The sequence below is a fragment of the Camelus dromedarius genome, chromosome 3, assembly GCF_036321535.1.
Source record: "Camelus dromedarius isolate mCamDro1 chromosome 3, mCamDro1.pat, whole genome shotgun sequence".
Lineage (NCBI taxonomy): Eukaryota > Metazoa > Chordata > Mammalia > Artiodactyla > Camelidae > Camelus > Camelus dromedarius.
This window is the reverse complement of record NC_087438.1, coordinates 107,166,555-107,187,748: the sequence shown is the minus strand read 5'-3', so window position 1 is coordinate 107,187,748 and position 21,194 is coordinate 107,166,555. Positions and strand designations below refer to the sequence as shown.

The 21,194-nt window shown below is 44.5% G+C and overlaps 1 protein-coding gene, 1 long non-coding RNA gene and 1 other non-coding gene across 4 annotated transcripts in view; 2 read left to right on the top strand and 1 right to left on the bottom strand.

The window, feature by feature from the left end:
* GLRA1 (glycine receptor alpha 1) overlaps positions 1-3,118 on the top strand; it is an 80,408-nt gene extending 77,290 nt beyond the window's left edge. The window contains exon 9 of one of the 2 annotated variants that reach the window (XM_064484472.1): positions 2,828-3,118. In XM_064484472.1, coding sequence (XP_064340542.1) covers positions 2,828-3,118 — 291 coding nt within the window. Of the gene's footprint in view, positions 1-2,803 lie in introns of both variants that reach the window. The other variant, XM_010987271.3, reaches the window with a different exon arrangement.
* LOC135321023 (uncharacterized) overlaps positions 1-10,671 on the bottom strand; it is a 92,331-nt gene extending 81,660 nt beyond the window's left edge. Inside the window, exons 1-2 of the long non-coding RNA XR_010380404.1 lie at positions 9,813-10,671; positions 9,355-9,472 (exon numbers count right to left, since the gene is read on the bottom strand). This is a non-coding gene — a long non-coding RNA (uncharacterized LOC135321023). The remainder of the gene's footprint in view (positions 1-9,354; positions 9,473-9,812) is intronic.
* Positions 10,672-13,563: 2,892 nt separating this feature from the next.
* TRNAA-GGC (transfer RNA alanine (anticodon GGC)) lies at positions 13,564-13,635 on the top strand. The gene has a single exon. It is a non-coding gene; the product is annotated as a tRNA-Ala (tRNA).
* The last annotated feature ends 7,559 nt before the right edge of the window (positions 13,636-21,194 follow it).

The window sequence follows — 21,194 nt, the reverse complement described above, 5'->3', positions numbered from 1 at the left end:
TGGCCCCTTGTGTGCATCCAAATTAATGTGACCTTGTACCCAAGGACTCTGAACTTGACCCAAATGTCAGAAACTGCAAGGACACAGAATTGGACTCACCCCAAAGAGCTTCCTTGGAGTAGGGCCCTCCTTATGCGGCTTGCACACTGGCAGTGCACAGGCTTGGGCTGTAGAAACCTCCTTTGAGCAGGAAGTTTGCAGAGGGGGTTTTAAGCCCCAGATGGTGAGTGAAGAGGAACTAGCTATGTGCCTGAGTTTCTCAGAGCCCGTAATCTTGGCCAGGCTCCTCAACTCCCACCATCCTCCCATGTTACCTCATTTGCTGGGCAGAAAGCAACTGGTCCTCGAATTCCCCAGCCAGCCTCATTATTCAGATTATTAGGAGACCTCTGTGAGCCCGACTGGGCAGGCACACTACCAACCCCTGGGTTCTAGAGTAGCTCTCAGGTTTCCCCTTCTCCTTACCTGCGCAGCTCCAGAGACAGTTGGGCATTCGTTTTCTGCCACCTGCTGGCTGGAATAGGAATAGCAAGCTTTTGTCCAGTCATTTCTAGGAAACTTGTCTCTCCTAGCAGGTCATTGCTAGCCATCTAACTGGATGGGGCCTCCATCCCGTCCCCTCTTATGTTTAACAGATCAGGAAGGCAGAGAATAATTCTCCCAAAGCTATGTAGAAAGTTAATTTGGTGTCTCTTGCTGCATAACTAGAGGCCAGTGAAAAAAACGTTTTCAAGCACTCCACTCTGCAAGCAAGGGCAGACATGCTGATGAGCAAGAGTCGGACCCAGCCTCCTGGGCTCAGGGTCCAGGCCTTCGGCCAGCTTCTCCCAGCTCCTCTCCTTGGCCCTGGCACAAACCCTCTACTTCTGCCCTCTTCGTAGCAAATGTCTATCAAGCCCCGATCTGCCAGGCACAGGAGCCTGCAGATCAACATTTGCCAAAGATTTCTTAAGCATTCATCGTATGTCTCAAATCCTCCTGGTGCTGGGAATGCAACCCCACTAAAAAAAGGGGGATGTGGGGCAAGCTGGGACTGGGGAGGATATACAAGGAAACATTTAGTCAACAAATGTTTGCCGACTTTTGAGCTTCTCTCCAGGAAATACGTTCATGTGTCCAGCGTCAAGGGTGCCACGAACATGACAGAATTTGCCTCCGCCTGCATGGATCTTACAGTCAAATGGGAGAGACGGACAATAATTAAGGAATACACTGTGATAACAGCTTTAAAATAAAAAAAAATTAAAAAGAGGGAGCGCAAAGCAGAGCTACCTAGCCCATCCTTGGGCTCAGGGGAGCCTCTGAGCAGGAATTAGTTCAGTGAAAGGGAAGGCGGTAGAAGCAGGGGTGGGGCTAGGAGGGTGCCCTGGGCAGAGAGAAAGGCCTGAGTAGGGGACCAGGGGGAAAGAGGAGTGTGGTGCTTTCCAACAGGTGGAGACACTACAGGGCGGCTGGAGAACAGAATGCCAGACAGAGGATGCGCAGAAGGGAATGTTCAGGCCATCGAAGGATTTCGATCATCCTCAAGTCCATGGCAGCCTATTTTAACAGTTCTCAGCCAAAGATGACCAATAAGATGTGTGTCATAACAACCCAGATGGGTTTGGGGTTGGGGAGCAGGCAGGAGGCAAGAGGAAAACGAGGCTGAAAGTTGTCACAGCGAGCCCAGATGGCGGCCGAGCTGGGGTAGCAGGACTAGAGCTGAGAGGCACTGGGGCTCCAAGGCTGTTTGCTGCCCCACCCAGGAATGAGCAAAAGACTGGGGGGCGACCCTAAAAGCCCTCACTATCTGGGAGGGCAGCACGAGCTGCTGAAGTCTCCCCCAGAGCCATGCGCTGACTCTCCAGCTCAGCTGAGACAGAGCACCACTCAGAGCTCACAAGGAAGACAACAAAGCTGGATATGATGAGACGAGAGTGTCTCTCTGCTCCAGACCAGGGCGAGGTCAGCCTGAGCAGCAAAGGGCCGCAGGCACTGGGGTAGTGAGCGTAAGGCAGGGAGGTGGGAATGCACACGGGAGGACTGAGAACGTGCAGCAAAACGGGCAGGTGTGCCAAGCACAAGGTGGGGTGGGGTCAGTCTGTAAAGGTAAGCTGGAGCCAAATGATGTAGGGCTTGAATGATAACCTGATAAAAATCCAGAGGTGTGTCTGAGGTCACAACTGCCAGGGAGTCGGGAACACGGAGGCAGGAAGAAGCTGTGGCTTCCCTGGCTTGTGAACGGAGGTGAGGTCCACAGCACTTGCTTCTCCCTGGACCGTGCGCCCCCTCACCCCAGCCCATGCGCAGAAGACATTAATTGGGGGGCAGGGTGGGGGAAGAGGACAAGGAGGCAACAGAGGCAAAGCAGGGGATCTCTCCAAATTGTCCCCTGGATGTCTAACGAAACAGCATTTGGAGTGTCTGCTCATCTATAACCTCTGATGGCCAAGAAATATATTAAAGAGGTGGAGTGGGTCTTTTTCCCACGTAAAGGAGAAAATGAAATTAAAAGTCCTGAGACTCACAGAAGGAAGTCTTCTGAGGAAGTGACTTGTGTAGTGTCATACAGCCAGCAAGTGACGGAGGGGAGACCTGAACCCAGGGCTCCAGACTCCACGCCCTGCTCCCATCCCCTGGTTTGCATCTGTTTCAGCACGCAAGCGGCGCCCCTCTATAAGGCATAACTCCCCTGCCAGCCAGAAAGCCTTGGGGAACCTGGAGAGGTGCCCTCTGGGAGGCTGGGAGAGCCAGACGGCACGGCCTGGCCCCCAGGGGAGTGCCTTGCAGGGAGGGTGCCCAGCCCCTGTCTTATTTTAAGTAGAGCCCCATGTTGAATCTATTCCAGGAGGATGAGGCCGGGGAGGGCCGCTTCAACTTCTCTGCCTACGGGATGGGCCCAGCCTGCCTTCAGGCCAAGGATGGCATCTCAGTCAAGGGCGCCAACAACAACAACACCACCAACCCGCCTCCTGCACCGTCCAAGTCCCCAGAGGAGATGCGAAAACTCTTCATCCAGAGGGCCAAGAAGATCGACAAAATCTCCCGCATCGGCTTCCCCATGGCCTTCCTCATCTTCAACATGTTCTACTGGATCATCTACAAGATCGTCCGCAGGGAGGACGTCCACAACCAGTGACGGTCCGGGACGGGGGGGGAGGCTGGGAGAGGGCGGAGCGGGAATAGCACAGGAACCTGAGGGCAGAAGGGAGAGGAGGGGACACGAGGGAGGGGCGCGCACAACCCTCTCCCTCTCTGCAGCCTGTGCAATCCCAAATGCAGTGATGCATGACTCAGAACATGGCACTATCTATTTAACCTCGGGTGGCTGGGGGTGGGGGGGAGGGCGGGGCTTTTCTAATATAAGAACCGAGGGGCCGGGAGGAAGGGGAGGGTTTGGGGTGGGGGTGGTGGGGTGGGAGAAAACAGCTTTCAAAAATTCAAGTCCACGGGCTGTGCAGTTTTCCTGTTGGGAAGGAGAGTGCAGTCTGCCCCAGAGCAGAGGGAAAGCAGTGTAATATATGATATATATTCATGTTTAATATTAATGCAAAACCACAAGAACAACAGATTTGTTTCTTAGCCTATCAGCCTAGTAACTGCTTAAATTTTTGAAGTCAACGAGGTGATGGACAATTTTTCCCAGAGTGGAAAGTCACAAATCAGCTTGCTCTGGTGTGTGTCCCACATCACCCACTTCCAAAGGCCATGCGTCTCTCGGAACCGGCCCAGGTGGACACATGCCAAAAAGCCATTTTGCCTCTGCTTCAAGAGGGTTGTGCGGCCCGGGCAGGGGTAGTGGAAATGGGGGAAGGTGGAGAGAAGAGAAGGGAGTGACTGAAGAGATGGGGCATTTCAGAGGCCCAAAGATTGAGAATCAAGAGAACCCCACCTCAATCCTCATGTCTCCAGCCTAAGGACCTCTCTGGGCGCTGCCCCTCTCTGGGCCCTCACGCTTCTGTGCTCCACCACCACCCGGAAATGGCCACTGCGGCTGTCCCGTTATATTGCCAATATGCAATCTTTTTTATGGTTAAAAAAAACTAATAATCTTAAGAAATAATATGCAGATAGACTGAGTATATAAATGGATGCACTTTTTTCAGATGTCTATTTTTTTGGAGAGTCTCTCTGGAATCGTAAGCAGGTGTGTGTTGGAAGGAGGGGTCCGTAGGATGAAACAGATATATGATGCTGCGGTTGAAAGGGTAGTACTGGTGCTGCGGCCGCTTAGGTACGCGCATACGGGTGGAAAGAGACGGTAATGTTTATAAAGTTGTTCGCTGAATTCTGACATTTCATACAACACAAGTAAGGGGGGAAGCTGGGGGAGATGACCCGATTATATTTTTATAAGTCTGTTTTTTTGTTTGTTTTCCTTTTTGGTGCTTTGTTTGGCTTTAACATTTAGAAAAGTTAAGACAAATATTTCTCTTTCCTTCTCACTCTGAAGTGCCAGAAGCATCCCAGGATAGCTAGGGGACGGGGGGGGGGGGGGGGGGGTGGCCGGGGGGGGAAGGAGGGGGACTAAGACATGGGCTGTGAGGGGCGGGGGAGCCAGCTCACGGGCATAGGTGCTCACAGGTGGCAGGTCTGCAAGGTGGGCCGTGGAGTGAGGGGCGCTGTGTCCAGCCGCCCCGCCCGCTCTGTCAGCACCGCCACACCTGAAACGATGGCACTGCTGTTTGTGGCGTCCTGCCCACTGTGCCCGTGGCCGGAATGCGGGGGCTACACTTCTTTCTTTGCACTTGAGCATCTTGGCTTTGGATCAGAGTGGCAGGGAGATGATGAGACACAGCTGACAGCCAGTTTGCACAGAGGCTGGGGTTTCACTTGTGTCTCTAGTGTATCCTCAACTTAGGGGAGGACAGCGATGAGACACTGGGAACCTAACTCCTCCCTAAAGCACCTTCCCCGGGGGAACCTCTCCCACCCCCAACAGCACAACCCTAGGAGCAGGCCAAGACGAGGATCTAGCGACTTAGGAAGAGGAAGTGCGCTGTGCAGCCAACACGCTGTTTGGCTTTGCTGCTTCGATGATAAAGCTGTTTATATCCAAATTCCAAGGTCAATGAATCATTGCCTTCCCTTCTCTTGGCCTGCGTAGACCAGAAAGCTGAACTGCATTCCAGCCTTGGAGGATGGGGGAATGGAACCTGGAATCCTTTTTCCTAAGAGGCATTGAGGGATGGGGAGCCAAGTGAGTGGGAGTCTCTGATTGAGGACCATCTTTTTCCCCACCGCTAAGTGTCCACAGTAGGAAAACTTAAATAGAGGGACTTGAACAAACATGACCGGTTCAAGACTAGGACATCAGTATTTGAACTGCTGTTAGCACCTTTCATGAACACTGCATTCACTTTATTTAAGGGGTGGGGGGATCCTCTATTCTCACGTGATGCGTGAGTCTTTGAAGAGGCTATCGGCCTCTTTCACTTGCACTCTATTCACTTCATTTAAGGAGAAAGTCATTTTTTAATAAAAAATAGAGAAGCCCTTCTCTCTACATGACTCATTACTAGACTAAATTCAGAATGTCTGAAGTCTAGGGGAATCAGGCAGCGAAGATGATAGGCCTCTCTCAGGGACTGAAGATGTTCCGCCCCCAGTCAGACAGCAAAACCACACTGGCTCCTCATATGAGGTGTCTGGAATCTCTCCGAGACAGAGAAGTCATTGGGCCATTTGCCCAGCCTCTGCTGGGTCCTTGAACTTCTGCCACAATACCCAACGTGAGAGCCCCCCAGGGAGTGGCGGGTCTGGTTGATCGCATCCAGTAGACAATAGAAACACGTCTTTGAGACACAGAGCAGGGATGTCACTGAAAACGTCCCTCAGATTACTGTGAACCTGGTAGCCCCCATGGGAAATAAATACAAGTGGAGGCACGATCGCAGTGAAAAGGAGAATGTGGATTTCAGCACTGGCACAGATATGCTGGGTGACCCTGGGCAAATTGCTAAGCTTTAGTTTGTCTAAGCACACAACAGGGAGAGCAGTGCAGGCGACTTCTAACTCTGTCCTAGCTCTGACTGTGCTGTGTGCTCTCCAGGAGGTTCACACAACAGGAAGGTCAATGTCACCGTGATTTCTGAACCCTCCAGGTGGCCAGGCACATACACGTGCACACATATATGGACACACAAAATTCTTGTTCCCTTTCTTCTTTGGAAAATTTGCAGACTTGTTTTTCCTTTTGCTCCACTTTATCAAAGGTGAACAGTGGTGGGGAAAGGACATCAATCACTACAAAGTCAAAAAAAATCCCATCATGAACTAGGAATGGTGCATTTTAAGGAGAAGGCAGTGTCACTAGTATAATATAGTTAGGGTTTAGCAGTTAGTTACATGGATTTCATCTTTAGAGAAAATCAAACGAGGTTATAAATTTAGGCCAAATATTTTTTTAGGTGGCTCTAACAAACAGGACAGTACTTTCTGAGTTTCCTCTGCAGCTTTTGCACAGAGGATAAGCATGCCTTCGGACTATACGTGCCAAGTGCTACAGTAGAGGGGAAAACTGATTTAGGAGTAATGGGTGGTTTACTGGTATTCAAACCCTTTACATGTAGAGACCAGTATTTATGCATGGAAGGAGAACTGGGTACTGGCATAGAGGCATGGGTGATTTCACGCACCTCCAAAACTGCAGCTCTTCCCAGGAGCCAAATTTAGGAGATATCAATAAAGCAGATAATAATGCCGATTCTCACCTATGAGTTTACAACTCATTTGTTTCAAGGGCAGCCAATAAATGGCTTAGCTCTACATACTCTGGTCCTTTCAAATATTCAAGAGTCCATTCTTGACTAAGGCTATAGGGAGTGACAAATGGCCAGGTACAAATAGAAAGAAAAATGGTGGGGGGTAGGGGTGGCAGAGTCGGGAGGAAGATGGGGGAAGAGAGGGGGAGAGGGATACCTTGAACTTCTCTATTTTCAGTTCAAGTCTAGAAAGACAAAAGGTCATTTGATCCAAATTATTTCTTCTTCTAAGCTGTCAATAAATAAGAAATATATCTCTCTGAGAAGTTCACTAGTATTTTTCATAGGCTATTTTTCTCATACTGGGGAGAAAATGAGTATGATGGGAGATGGTTCCTTTCTTTGAAAATACGCATTTTTATGAGCATCATTAAAAAGAGATGAGATGGTGTTTTTGTGAGGCTCCATGATACTAGATTGCAGAGTAGATTGGTACCCCAGCTAAGCTGGTACCATCACTGATAAGCCTTGTGAAAATTAGATGCCTTAGTTAATTGCAGCACCCAGAAACTGAAGGGAGTTGAGTTATCATCCTGTCTGCAGTAACTGCCTCCTTAGGAGAAGCTGGCAAGCAGCAGGTACAATCTCTATCAGCTTCAGGATGGGGTCGAGATCTGAGATTTGCAGCTATTCCCCAGTCTGGCTGGAAGCCCAGCCTAGGGACGATGAATATCACTCTGGAAGCTATCAGATTTATTCAGTAAGCACCCTCTGCACATTCAGAAGGCTGCCCTCGACCCCAACTCTACAGAGGCAGGCAAGATCAGGTTTTCTCTGTGAGCTATGGTTTTCAGGTTGACTGGAAAGCTTGCATTCTGAGGGGCTGGTCAGGTATGTTGAGAAACTGGTGAGTGGATCTCTACCCCTTGACAGAAAGCATCTTTAATGAACCAACCAGATCAACACTTCTCTAAGCAGGAAACATGTTCTTAAAGTGTAATTTAGCTTTTTGTCCATCCACTAAGTCCCTTCTCTCAGAAACCAACTCCACAAATTTGAATGAAGAACCCTCCTCGTTTCCTGCGGCTCTAGGAAGCCAGGAACGGGAGCTCATCCGGACCAAAGAAAGGAGTGACAGACACAGGCTTTGTTCTGATTGAGCTGGGTTGCTCTCCAACTACTTGCGGCAATTTAAGGAAAAGCACATGCTGGAAAGGCTTTGCTCTCAGTGTATCCTGAAATCCCAATGGACAGGGAGAACCTCCTTGGGTAGGCTGAAGTCCCTGTAGTAGTAAAGAACTCTTAAAAATCCTAAAATGCTGCCCTCCCCATCCCATCCCAATGTTAAGAGAATGAAAGCAGGGACTTCTTTCTGGCTGCCCAGTTGAAGACCCCAGGATATAAAGGAGGACAAGGGCCCCCTGCCAGCACCTCTCCCAGGCCTGAGTTGTCTAGAATCTTGAGGGCTCAGACTAGAAGATGCCTCTACCGCATTATTGTCCTGTTGCCTCCTTAAGGATTTCTCATAAACACAACGGCAGGTGATGGGTTTGCTCATAAGTGGGTGCTATTTCATGCTGTTTTGATGGAGCTGTGTGGTGACTTAAAGCAATAATTAAGGTGCTTTACCATTCTTTGGAACAGCAAAATGAGTTCCAAAGTAGAAATTGTTGCCCGATCATTTTTAGGATCATTAAGGCTTCTCGAGCCAGCATCCGGGCCACTGCTTCTCCGTCTTTTGCTCCCACCCCACCTTCCTCTGGCAGCGTGTCCTGTTTCACCAGTTTGTGCATCTCGACTCTGCCAGGAGATGCTGATGTCTTTCTGAGGGAGTGGGGAGTGGGGTGTTGGGGTGGGGACTAGAATGGACGTAGTGGCTCCCACCTCATTTGTTTTAAGGCCGTGATTTCTATTCTTTCCTTTCGCTCTTGCATTTTGAAATTTCACTGCTCTGGAAAATTTCCATTGAAACAGGGGGTCAAGAAATCAGATAGTAGAGAACGGCAAACCCAAAATATACCCCCCAGGGAGCTCAGTGACAAAAATTATACTCTACATAAGGCCATTAACCAGCTACAGAGCAGTACCAGCCAGCCAACCTGGGGATGAAAGACACGTGCTGGTGACATGCAGGCTGCAAGCACGACGGCTCTCCCATTCCCACGCTTGCCCTGCTCCCCAGCTCCCCGCATTGCCTTGTTTTTGGCCTGCCTTCCTTCAGATTCAACTGCTTTCTTACACAACTGCAGAAACCCAGTATTCTGTTTAAGCACACCTGCCCTGTGAGGTGGACAGAGGTCAATGGGAAGTAGGTCCCCGTTCCGACGCTACCTCAGGCTCACCATGGACACATAAATAAGCTCCTTCACCTTTGTCGGCCTGCTCACCCCCCAGAAAAAGAAGAGCTGAGGGAGACTTTTCAAAGCCAAACTCGATACTTTGATGGGTTGTAGGAAAAAAAAAAAAAAAAAGAGTATACTGTGTATTGTAAAATGTTTCACTGTTTCCCCATTTCAGTGTCAGGCTTGGAACCCCATCACAGGCCTTCAGTGGGCAGACAGGGAGACGTTAAAAAGAAGAGTTTTGGTCCTCGAGGAGATTAGAGTCTTAATATTTTTGTTTTGCCGTGACAGCCTAGGTGTTTCACAGTACTGACAGACTAGCTTCTCACCTGAGAATCCCATCAAACATCGGAACTACGTTCCATGCTGGTACATTAGCATGCATGTCCTGTGAAGGCTGTAACCCATTTCCCGTGACACTTGTTTGAATTCTGTCTGCCAGAGATTCTGGAAGAATCAAAGAGAAACGCATCAGAGCAGAACTTGTGAAATATCCCTAGGGAAGTAACTGCTGTGACTCCAAGTCCCCTCCCAGCCTGTTCCCTACACACCATTTAATCATAAGAAACTTCCACCAAGACTTAAGAATATTTTCCTCTGTCCCTGCTACTCCTGCAGATAAAGGCAAAAAAAAAAAAAAAAAAAAAAGGAAATGTTCCAGACCATTCGGAAGGTTCATCTGAATTCATACCATTAACTAGGGTATACTAATAAGAAACATCATAGCAGGTAAGGCTGGACTTGAGCCAGCTCTCTCCACCTCCCCGACTCCCAAACAAAACCTCACCCTCACAACGATGTTTCTGAAACTGCTTCCATACTCCTGTAGCTCCAGCAAACTCTCCTTCTAATCAGAAAACACTGCTTCTGTCTTTCCCAACAGAGAAGTATTTATGCTTTATAGAAACAGAAGCTCTTCAAAATGTTTATAGGGTGACATTATGACAAATGATCTTCACTCTCCCTTCATCTGGCCCTGAAATTAATAAGAATATTACAGATTGAAAATTCTTTTCTTGTTCCCAAAGTTAAAAAAAATTAATAAACTTTTTTTAATTTAGATTTCCCATAAGATAATAAAATGGAAGCAATGCTTCTGTTGGGAAACCAACCATTTCCTCCCCCTGCTCCTCATCACCATACAGCCACTTCCTTGCTCCTGAAAGATTCAAATCAGGGTTATTTTAAAAGAGCCCTAGAATGGATAGATGTGTGATAAAACAAATACAGTGACATTATAATTGTATGGTCTAGGGGGTTAACAGAGAGAGGCACTGTAAAATTCTCTCCCATTTCCCCCTCCGTTTCCTCAGAGCCTCAGTCTTCCTGTCTGTGCAACAGGAGCACTGAATGGTTGAGCTTGAAGAGTTTTCCCAGCTGTGAAGTTTTGGGTTTTTTTTTTTTTAAGTCCACTTTTCTAGTTGTCTTTTAGTTGCAGAAGAAGACAGAAGGACTTCCCCAGGTTCTAAGGCGGTCTCAGGCTGCTTCTCCTCTCTGAACCCATCTGTGGTTTTCCTGGTGCTGGGCAGCGCACGAGCTTCCAATAAGGCTGAGACGCAAGTAGGCAAGTGGCCTTGAGTGAGGCCGTTCCCTCTTTGACCCTCAGGTTTTCTATGTCTCTGAGGATAATACCCACAGCACAGACCAGATAGAACGAAGGAATGATTGTTAACTCCACCTCCTCGTTGTAAACTGTAGAGCATCTTCATTGTCTCGACCTCTGAAATTTCTTATCACTTCTTCCTGTTTGCCAGAAGAGGTCATCAAAAAGCTTTCTTTCAGAATTGAGGTCGGCTCCCCAAGGGCCAAATCCACCGGCCCTAATGAGCAGCTGATTCAGCGACATTTCACGCCTGGCCCCGGGGGTTCTCTCACTGGTGAGGGACCCCATGCTTGCCTCAGAGCTTGTACACACACGGAGACCGAAATTCTAGGAATGATTCTACTTACCAAGCATCTATGTCTTTTTCCCACCGAGACCATTTAAGTACCAACTAAATAGAAGGCATCACACGGAGCTCTGCGCATAGGGGTCGCTCACAAGTAGACTGTTAACAGTTTGTGAATAAACCTTGACTATCATGACACTGTTGAACGCCTACTGTACGTCAGACTCTTTATGTAATTTAATCCCCACAGTGGCCCTGATCTTATTTCCCCTTTTGTAAACGAGGAAACTTAGGCTCAGAAAGGTTATTTTACTAGCCCACGTCAAAGCCTTGCTGAAGTTTGACATTATATAGGCAATGGGAAGCTAAGTTTTGGAATAGGCATGACATGTTGTCTTTATCTCTTCCATTCATTTGTGTTTGACTTCATTATTTCACTGTAGCCTTAGTCACCCGCCTGTAAAAAGCTCTTATTTTCCTAGATTGTTGAGCATAACAGCAAGTAATTGATGTGGTAGTTTACTTTGTCATTAGAACCAGTATAGAGACATTTATTAGTTTTAACTTAAATGAATCTTACAACTGATAAAACACATGGTTCCTACTGCCTATATACACTCCCACATGCATAAATATAACCACCTGTATTTATGCTAAACGCCGAGGCCCACTGTCTTCTACTAGCCTGGAAATCACATCTTGCTCAAGAACAAAACAAGACAATCCTTGGCCTTCCTCTCCTCAGAACTTGGTGCTGAACAATGTTAATCAGCCCACTTTAAAAGGCTGAGAGCCTAATAGTCCAGTTTTCGGTGCATGCAGGATCTGGAGTTGACATGGTGCCATGTTCTGGCTACAGAATTGGGAAAGAGAACAATTCACTGTGTACCTGGAATGGCTTGGCTTTGGCTGGAATCATGAGTAAGGACTAGACCTTTTCTGGAAGGCTTTCCTAAGTCTAGAATCCCTTCGAAACATTTACTCAACTAAGAACCTGCTACAAACAACACAAGGCCTAGGAACCAAAGATAAGCATCATCCCTAACGCCAGAACTCAATGATATAGTGACGTCAGATGCGATACGAACAACTAATTAAAAGGAAGATGTGGTCATGCATGAGGCCAGGAGAGAAACTGTCTCACAGGGACAATCCAAGGTCTCCTGGGGACGGGTCATTTGAACTCAGACTCTAAACGATAAGCTGTTTTCCATAGCAGTTTACTTTCTGGGTTTATGTAATTGTGGACTCACCCACCTTTCAGAGGGCTAAACACAGGCAACCACTCCCCCCGAGCAGCTGCTGAGGTAGGAGCACCCACTGTGAGGCACTGAGGAACCGCCTGACCCCTGTCCCAGCACAGGAGGGCCTCCTGACGGTTCCTTACTCTTATCCAGGCCTCGGAAATGAAGTGGGAAAATGGAATTATAGGGAAATACATGGACGTAACCCTCCCCCACATACTCAAAAATATTTTAAGAAGCTACTACTTGTCTCCAAGTCCTTCTGTTCCTGACATGACAGCCCCTTAGGTAACTTGATGTGTTCAAATGAGCAAGACTGGTTCATGCAATAGGCCTCTTCTTACTGCATTTCCTAGGACCCCCCTGGCCTCACCCATGACTCTTCTTCAACTGCAACCCCAAGTTTGGCCTGTGGCCTAACAGGACCATAAGCCACTAGCAGTGAGGCCAGCAATGTCTTGGCTACTGCTCTGAGCATCAGGGCAGCGACTTCTGTGTAGCTTGGGATGCTGGTGAGCAAACTGACACTGAACGGACCCTCTCTAGTGACCACAAGTCAGTTTCAGTGAGTCTCCAGGCAACTGTTATGTCCTTGCTTTTGGATTTTTTTCAGAATGCCTCAGCCTAGAGAAAGCAGCTCAAGGTTTGAGCTGGCAGCTGAAGAGATTTCAAAAGAAAGCGTCATAGCCAGAACTAGAATATACATATTCTTCCCAGTTTTTCTATCAGCTTTGTTTTTAACCTGCCTGTCCCCGCCTACCTATTTATTAAATCTATTACGGAAAGGCAGTGGACCATGAAAGCAGGGCATCAGAATAAAACACAGCTTCTTTTCTCACAATATAGGAAGGGATGATGGAAGTACCAAGATTATAATGCAGGAAACGTAAGAGAGAAAGGAGGCCACTATGCACCGGGCAGAAGATAAAGCATGAGGCGATTCATGGCTCAAGGCCCATTTGAGCAGTAGTACCTTAAAAAACATGAGAATTTGACGGATGCAAGGAGTATTCTGGCAGAAGGAACATGAGTCAAAATATGGAGGTAAATAATAAGGGGCACAACGTAGGCACAGTGACTATCAATTTGGCTAAAGCACAACGCACGGCAAGCACATCAGGAAAGAGACTTGGAATAATCAGAACAAGCTGATATATAGCACAAGGGTCAGGACTTTATTGAGTATGGCAGTCCTCAAGGACAGACCAGCAGGCTTTCCTGCAGGGGCAGAGCAGTTCATCCTATCCCTTCTCTGTAAGCTGATACTTCCAGCCTAACTCAGATGTCCCTGTACTTTCTTGTGGGGAACTTACCTTTCCTTCATCTCAGCAGCAGATATACTTAGTACCCACTAGCATCTCACATCTTCAACGACATCAATTCAAGCCAGCAAGCACTGGGGGTCGGGGATATAGCTCAGTGGTAGAGCGTCTGCTTGGCATGCATGAGGTTCTGGGTTCAATCCCCAGTGCCTCCATTAAGGGGGAAAAATTGTATTAAGAGTTTAGTTTGTGCTACATAGGCAATAAAGGTATGGTAAAGTCATGGTTCTATGCTGAGCTCACTATTCTACAGTGATTCTGAAAGTTACTTCTAGAGTTCTATTTTAAGTCAAATAGCAGGCCAATACTTAGAACAATGCAGGTATTTCTAAAGGAGAGCTTGTGGTCCTAATCTATTTTGGTTGATCTGAAATATTAAACAAGCCAACCTAGAAGAAAAGTGTAATCTAGCGTGTCTTTTTATTCTCAACTGTAACTGAAATTATCTTTTCCCAACCTAGAGAGAATCTCTCTATTCAAAGCAGGAAATCATGTCCATCAAGAAAAAAAGGGTCGGAGGGTGAAAAAGTCAAATATGAATAGAAAAAAAAAAAGATAAAATGTAATTGGTTTTTAGTAAGTCATTGCTTGTGGAAGTGTTTAAAAAGAACAGTTTCTTTCAAAATGCTTTACCTTTCTCTAGGAAGACTATTTTGGGGAAAGAGGTTAGTATTACCTAGCCTAGTAAATGAAAGGTTGCGCCAAATCTTTTTTAGAAGTGGTGCTCACGTTATCAATTAAGCAGTTCACTAAACTCGATCTATTCCACATGAGATCTATCTCTACCTCATTTAAAGGTGTACCATGTTCAACAAGTCATTCAGCCTGAGTAGTAGGTAAGAGGCTAAAAAACCTGGCCACTCCCACAGTGCATTTCCGAGCGCTAAAAATTCATACTATTTCGCATCTTAATGGTTTAATCTTCCAACACTTAATCCATTATATTTTCAGCAGTAACAAAATTAGTGTATTAAATCCCAAAGGCGTGCATCTTGCTACTCAGCGTATTGAATATAGATAAAATACCAACCCAGTGATTCCTGTGCGTATCAAAAAAAGTGCAAAAAATGTTCTCAAACAAAACAAGAAAAAAAGCAAGCTAAATAGCCAAGTTCTACTTTCAAGACAAACATACTAGGGACCTCAGCAGCCTCCATAAGTTTGAAATAGGACACAATGCACATCTTCACCTGCTATAATTAGACTTGAAATGTAAAATGTGAAACACAAAGTGACCAACACCAAAATCTCTTTTAAGCCTCTACATAAGGTTGCCAAAGGGTATCCATATGTCTGTCTGGATCAGTTCAAAATTGCTTTATCTAGAGTTGATGCAAACCACTGAAATGCAAATAACTAGTGTCATTTTGGGTAAAGAACAGTTGGAAAGGACAGTGACTGCTCACTTTCTAAGTGTTTAAACATACTAAAGTGCTTCAAAGTCACACACTATTTGATCCTCTCCCAGGATAGGCCATTTCCAGAGACATCATTCTCAGACTCGCCTAGCCCAGGGAACGCACGGGAGGAGACCCAATTACCTTGCAGCCATACTTCTTGTCAACATCCCAGGGTCCTACTTGGAAACTGGCCCATTAAAGAACTGGGGATGAACAGGACTACTTGATATCCAATTCACAGCTAAGACAACATTAATGAAAAAGCAGTGTTAGGATGATCTAAAACATTCCAACATGAGTTATAACATCACAATAAAGGCTCAGTCAGTCACTAATTTCTTTACGTAATTTATCTTAGATTTAGTTAGCGTCATTTCTAATTTTGACAAGATCCATCCACTAAGATCGGCCAGTTTCTGCCAAAAGAATCAGAGGGTGCCATCTCGAGTTGCCCCCCAACCTTGCCAAAGCAAATGACTTCTGCGTAACTGGAAGTCATCTCCAAAGGACGTGCCCTTCATGCCTCCCTCATTGCAATCATCTAGATATTTGCACAACAGACCTGCCCTTTGTCTTAAAAGTTGCCTGACGTGATGCTTAAGCAGAAGAGCAAATCCCATGGTTCTTCTGCAAGTGATTTTACGTTTCCTTCTTTCCAGAAAGGTAGCTGGCAACTTAAATGTGACACAGTGGGGGTAAAAGTGAAATATTAACTTTCAACAGCTCCAGGGGATGTTACCTGAAACCTCACACTTTGGTCATTACACTGTAAGTATTCAAAGTTATTTTAAACCCAAAGAACAGAAAGGCACTGTTTAGTTCTTCAGGTCACAATGCCATCACTGGTTGGAGGTAAGAGAAACACAAACTACAATTCTGACTGTAATTCTGATCCTTTGAGATGTGAAAATCATGCCAGGCTGGGCACTGTTAGTTAAGCTACAAAGTGCTTCATCACCCAGGATGGAAGAGGTTCAAAGTGACTCATACTTCCATGTAAGACACTACAAAAATCACAAGCCCGTGAAGCAGTAAACTGACAGCTAGCCAAAGTAGAAGACATTTCTAAGCAGCAGCCTGGGGACACCTTACACAATTAACTGGCCTGGAAAATTGGGTCAGAATTACTCACAAAGCTCCTCATCCTTTCCCATAAGAAAATGTGATAGTATGTCTTTTATATGGAAATGTCTTTGTATATATGTGTACATTTGGTATGGCCTTAATGCTGCAGGTAAAAATTTGTTCGGCTACCACCTTAAGCAGCGTGTTAAGCAATCGCTTCCTTATTGTAGCATTTTTACTTCTCACTGGACTCTTAACCTTGAGCAACTAATTCCCTTTAGTCCCTAATTCTTCCCTGTTTTTTTTGCATGAAATCATAAACGTTATGGCAGTTACTTTTTGGCTTGTAAAAAAAAAAATCTATTTCTGCAGTTTGAAGATGGAATGTAAAATTTCTGTGATACATGTATATAAAAATATATTTATTGAACCATCCATATACACATATCCATGCTGATTCCAATGGAAAAAAATTAAAGTTTTCTGAAATTTTCTCTGTGGTTAACTTATAGTTGTTACCGTTTAACCAACTTTACATATGGAAGAACTTTTGAAGTCGGAGAACTTCTGACGTCTTGCAATTACCTGAGAGAAACCTACATATCACCTGGAAAACATCATTTCACTTGACAAGGCTTTATGCTGTTCATTCAAGACATATTTATTGATAGGTGCTATGGGAGATACAAAGATGACTCGGACACAGACCCTGCCCGTAAGGAGCTTACAGTCTAGTAGGGGAGATAGAACACAAACATGGGATACACGATCAGAGCTAGGTTTCAGTAAGATGAGTCTAATACTGTGTAGAAAGTAGGCTGGGGAGAGGTAAAGGCAGGAGAGGCCACTACATTATGTAGGTGAGGGGGAAAGAGATGCCAAAGACCTGAGGTAGAACTGACAGGACTTAGCTAGAGACTGGATGTGGGAGGAAGCAAACGGAAGCAGGTGATGTAGACTCACAGCACGGGTGATGACAAACTGAGAACAAAGGACGAGGTCTGTGAAACGAAATGAAACTTGGCACGTATAGGTCTTGTGCACAGAAACGAAGTACCCCAGATATACTGGGCACAATCAGAAAGAAAGAGCTAACTACCCAGACCAGGGATGGAAGTACCTCACAATGACCAATGACTTCCTCCCTTTGCCCACCCCTCAAAATTTCCCAACAATCCCCTCCACTCCAAAACGCCATAGTGACTAAAAGCTACTGTAGTAAGTCTGATCTCTAGGCATGCCTCCTGTGAGAATATAAACCGAAATACACTAATTTATTCAACTCAATGAGTCACCACTTAAGCACGCCTCTGTGCAAGTCACTGTGCCTCCTGGAGGAACACAGATGAATTCTCCAGTCCTTGTCCTCTAGGAGCTTATGGTCTAGTAAGGTAGTAAAACAGACATGCGTCTGTTCTAATTCTAGGTTCAAAGTGTAAGTTATAAGCTATGAGAAAGGTATGAAGTATTCTAGGAACACGTATTTTTAAATGAAGGTTGGGACATCTCACAGGAGGGACGATGTGGAAGGAAAGCAGATGAGAATAAGTTTGTTCCTCGCTTCAAATTCTGGCCAAATCAACCCCTAAAAATGGGCTAGCCACTCCTATAAAAAATCTTTTCTCTCTTAAGGGAGGAAAAAACAAGCTCTGGAACTAGGTCTTGAAAAAAACGTGGCTTTGACTGCAAGAGATGCGGGGGTGAGGGGCAATGCAAATGCAAGTCTACCTTCAGGGAAGACAAGGCACTTTAAGCCACAGAATCAGCAATGCCTGGCTTATTAGAGGATCCGTTAAGTAGCTCAGCATGGCTGGAGCATCCTTCCGTGAAGAACAGCAAAATCACTGGAAAGGAAGATTAGAGCCTGATTCATACATGGTGCTGCAGGCACTGATCAGGGTACATGCCTAAGACCAAATTGCTGCCCCTTAGGAGCTTACAGATATAACAATACAAGGTGGAAAAAGCACCACAATGTACAGAATGCAAAATGCTGAAGGATTCAGGAGAAAATTACAGCTGAGTTTCAGCTATTAACACATTAGGATACCCAATAGCTTTCTGACAGCTAGTAGTAAACCCATCCCTGAGGGGAGCACAAGTTAATGTCCTTATTGACAACAGGCCCTGGTAGAACTGGGCATTAAGACAGTTCTAAGAAAAGAGAGAAAACCTGGGTATGGAAAACGAGCAAGACAAGCAACTGGGTGAGCATATAAAATTTTTGACTCCTTCCCTTTTCTCCCCACATCCTAACCTGTAACAGTTCTGGCTTCCAAGAGCAAACCTAGGGCAGACTGGCAATTCCTGAAGGTGCTCCACGTTACTTCTATAAGCTTATTTGAAACTCTGCACTAATCAATAATTCTACAGGCAGTCTATCTTTTGAAAAATGAAGGCGTACAAATCACCTTAGTCCTTTCCAGCACTAACACTCTACGATTCAAAGAATTCTGAGTCTCTCCTGTTTCTTCTGTTAATAATCAGAATGGGAAAAGAAAAACTTTAAGGCCTTATTCTGACATTTCTCACTGAAAATTATGATTTTTTTTCCATACAACAAGATGATTCCTATTCCATCAGGTAAATTCCACCTCCACCCCTACTCCTCTTCAAAATCCACGATCTACCCATATGATTTTTAACATTATGTGTTCTACATAATCTACTTAAAGTATGCATTGAATCTTTAAAGAAAGGAAGTCCTTTTTTTCTTCACTACTTCCTTGTGTCTTCATTTAAAATCATCATTCTTTATAAAAACATTTCAGAATTTAAACCAAATCTAAAGTCAAACCGGTCATTTCAAAGCTTAGGTGGATTATCAGTAACCAAAGTGGTTAATTACAGCAATAGTTAAAACTTATATCCAGATTAATTAAATAATTACTACCAAAAATAGAGGCAAACTTCCTGTAAGTGGGTTTCTGAGAAATAAATACTTCTTTAAGTAATTCAGTAGTGAATTTTTGGTAAGCATCCCTTAATCCTTAATTTACTTTTTTCAAAACGGGATGCAAGTCCCTTAGGAATCTGCAACAGTGGACATATTGCAAAGTTCTAAACATGTATAGATTTCTGTAACTGGCCAGGTCACATGGTTTATGGGGTAACAGTGGAACTGATTTCCAATACTATTTTCCTCTCACAGGGAACTGAAAAAACTACCAGGTTCAAGTGGAAACTGGAGGAAGGTAGACTGTCCAAGGTTTTAAAAACAAGTCATGCAATCAAAAAGGCGAACAATCTTGATTCTAAGCCAATACAGAAACATAATCAAAACCGAAACCAGCTTAGCCCACCTCTTAATCAGCCTGCTACTCACTTAGGCCATTATGAAAGACCGTTTTATGAAAGCATAAGCAAAGCAGTCTAATTTGAGCATTATCCTGAGCTAGATACACATACACTAAAAAGACTGTAAATAAAAGTTTACATCTCACATGTGCCACCATTTCTCCTTTAATGTAGTCTACGAAGAGTTCACAATTCTACCCTTGGTCCCCAGAACCTCAATACCACAGCAAACAAATACAAATTCCAAAAGGTACTACCTACCTTAAAACCAGAAATCCTCATTTATCTAGTACAACATGGCCATTACTTTCTCAGCAACCTTATCCCACATAAGACATTAAGTTTCTAATACTTTCATTCCTTAAGGTTTCTAAAACATTTCAAGACTAACTCTAATTGTCCACTGCCAATTTATGGTATATTAGGCAGTAACCTAGAACCCCATATTCAAATAAATGTTGAAGTTGCTTCATTCACAAGGTTCAAAACTGTTATACTAAAAAATTCAACAATTATCTCATTTGTGTGCAGTTCCTGTAGAGATTAAGTAGCATAAAAATAAACTTTAATATAAATATTTTTTTAGATCAGTAGATTTGACAAATTCAACCATTTTCTTAAAAGAAATAAGCCACTCAGCAAAAATGGCCTACAAATTTAAAACTTTGATATAGATTCTAACAAACTTTTCTATAAAGTGCCATGTTTTCCACTAATCATTAAACTCTACAAGGGTTTTCAAAGGGATGAAGAAAAGTATCAGAAGATGGCAAGTATAAGCACAAAACACAACTATTAAAAACTCACCTGGGATGATGCTATAATACAAGTTTGTTCATCTTCCACATCTAGATTAAATTGAACTAAATGTGTTATCAAACAGATGAGAAAATCTAGTAAGTCATTGTTACTGTTACCATAGAATCTGCAGATCAAAAGAAGCCCTACAAAATCAATGTTTACTTATCCTGTTTATCCTAAAGGAACAGAGAACAGTAAGTAACCTTGCTTTGAATGTTTCACACCAGTCAAGTCTCTATAGGGTAGTTATTTATCATGGTCATGTCCTGTTCCCTTACTGTGATTTAAATGTAAATACGCAGGCACTATGGTTCTAGAGGAAAAGCATTCAGTTATGAAGGCCAGTCTGCTCCTTGCTACTGGGATGACTTTGAGGCCCAAGTCATTTAACTGCTCTGATGTCACTTCATCTATTGGGGGGGGGGAGCGGGGGAATGGTACCTAATCCACAGGGTAGTTGTGAAAATTAGTTTTCTAACCTAAAACTAAAGTGCAATTCAACTAACACTGTGGTAGTAACCTACTCACCCAAAAAGCCATATAATTATTTTTGTAGTATCCAATTCACCACTCCCCAGCAACAGCTCAAAAAGCTGAGAACGCAGGAAACACAAGTAAAGCCCAACCTCACTGTAAAAGCAAACAAAAGTATTTTCATATGGCCCAAGACTGATTTATTTTCAACACGTCTTAAAAGACTGAGACCCACTGAACCAAACTAGTCTTACCCAGTTAAAATATTCATGGGTGAAGGGCCTTAAGCTCAGAACAGTATACTGGGTCATTCCTACTGACGACAAATTGTGTTGAATGTGATGAGCTGATGCTGCCTACACAAGACCTGCCCTAACATACTTTACTTTCAATGTGTGAATGTATGTGTATTCTAGGGCGTCACGTTTATTCCATCAGCAACAATGTGAACAATGGCATCGGGATTCCTAATAGTGTTAACCATGAATCCTATTTATAAAGTCCAATGCTATTCAAAACTCCACAATATTCCAATTCTGATAACTTGAAATTACTGAAGCAAACTTTTCTTTTCTGTGATTATGCAAAAGTTCCCTGCAATAAATTACAATCGTCTAGTATACTGCTACTAACCTGTCCAAATTTAAAACAGACACATTGGTACAAATAAAGTGAGA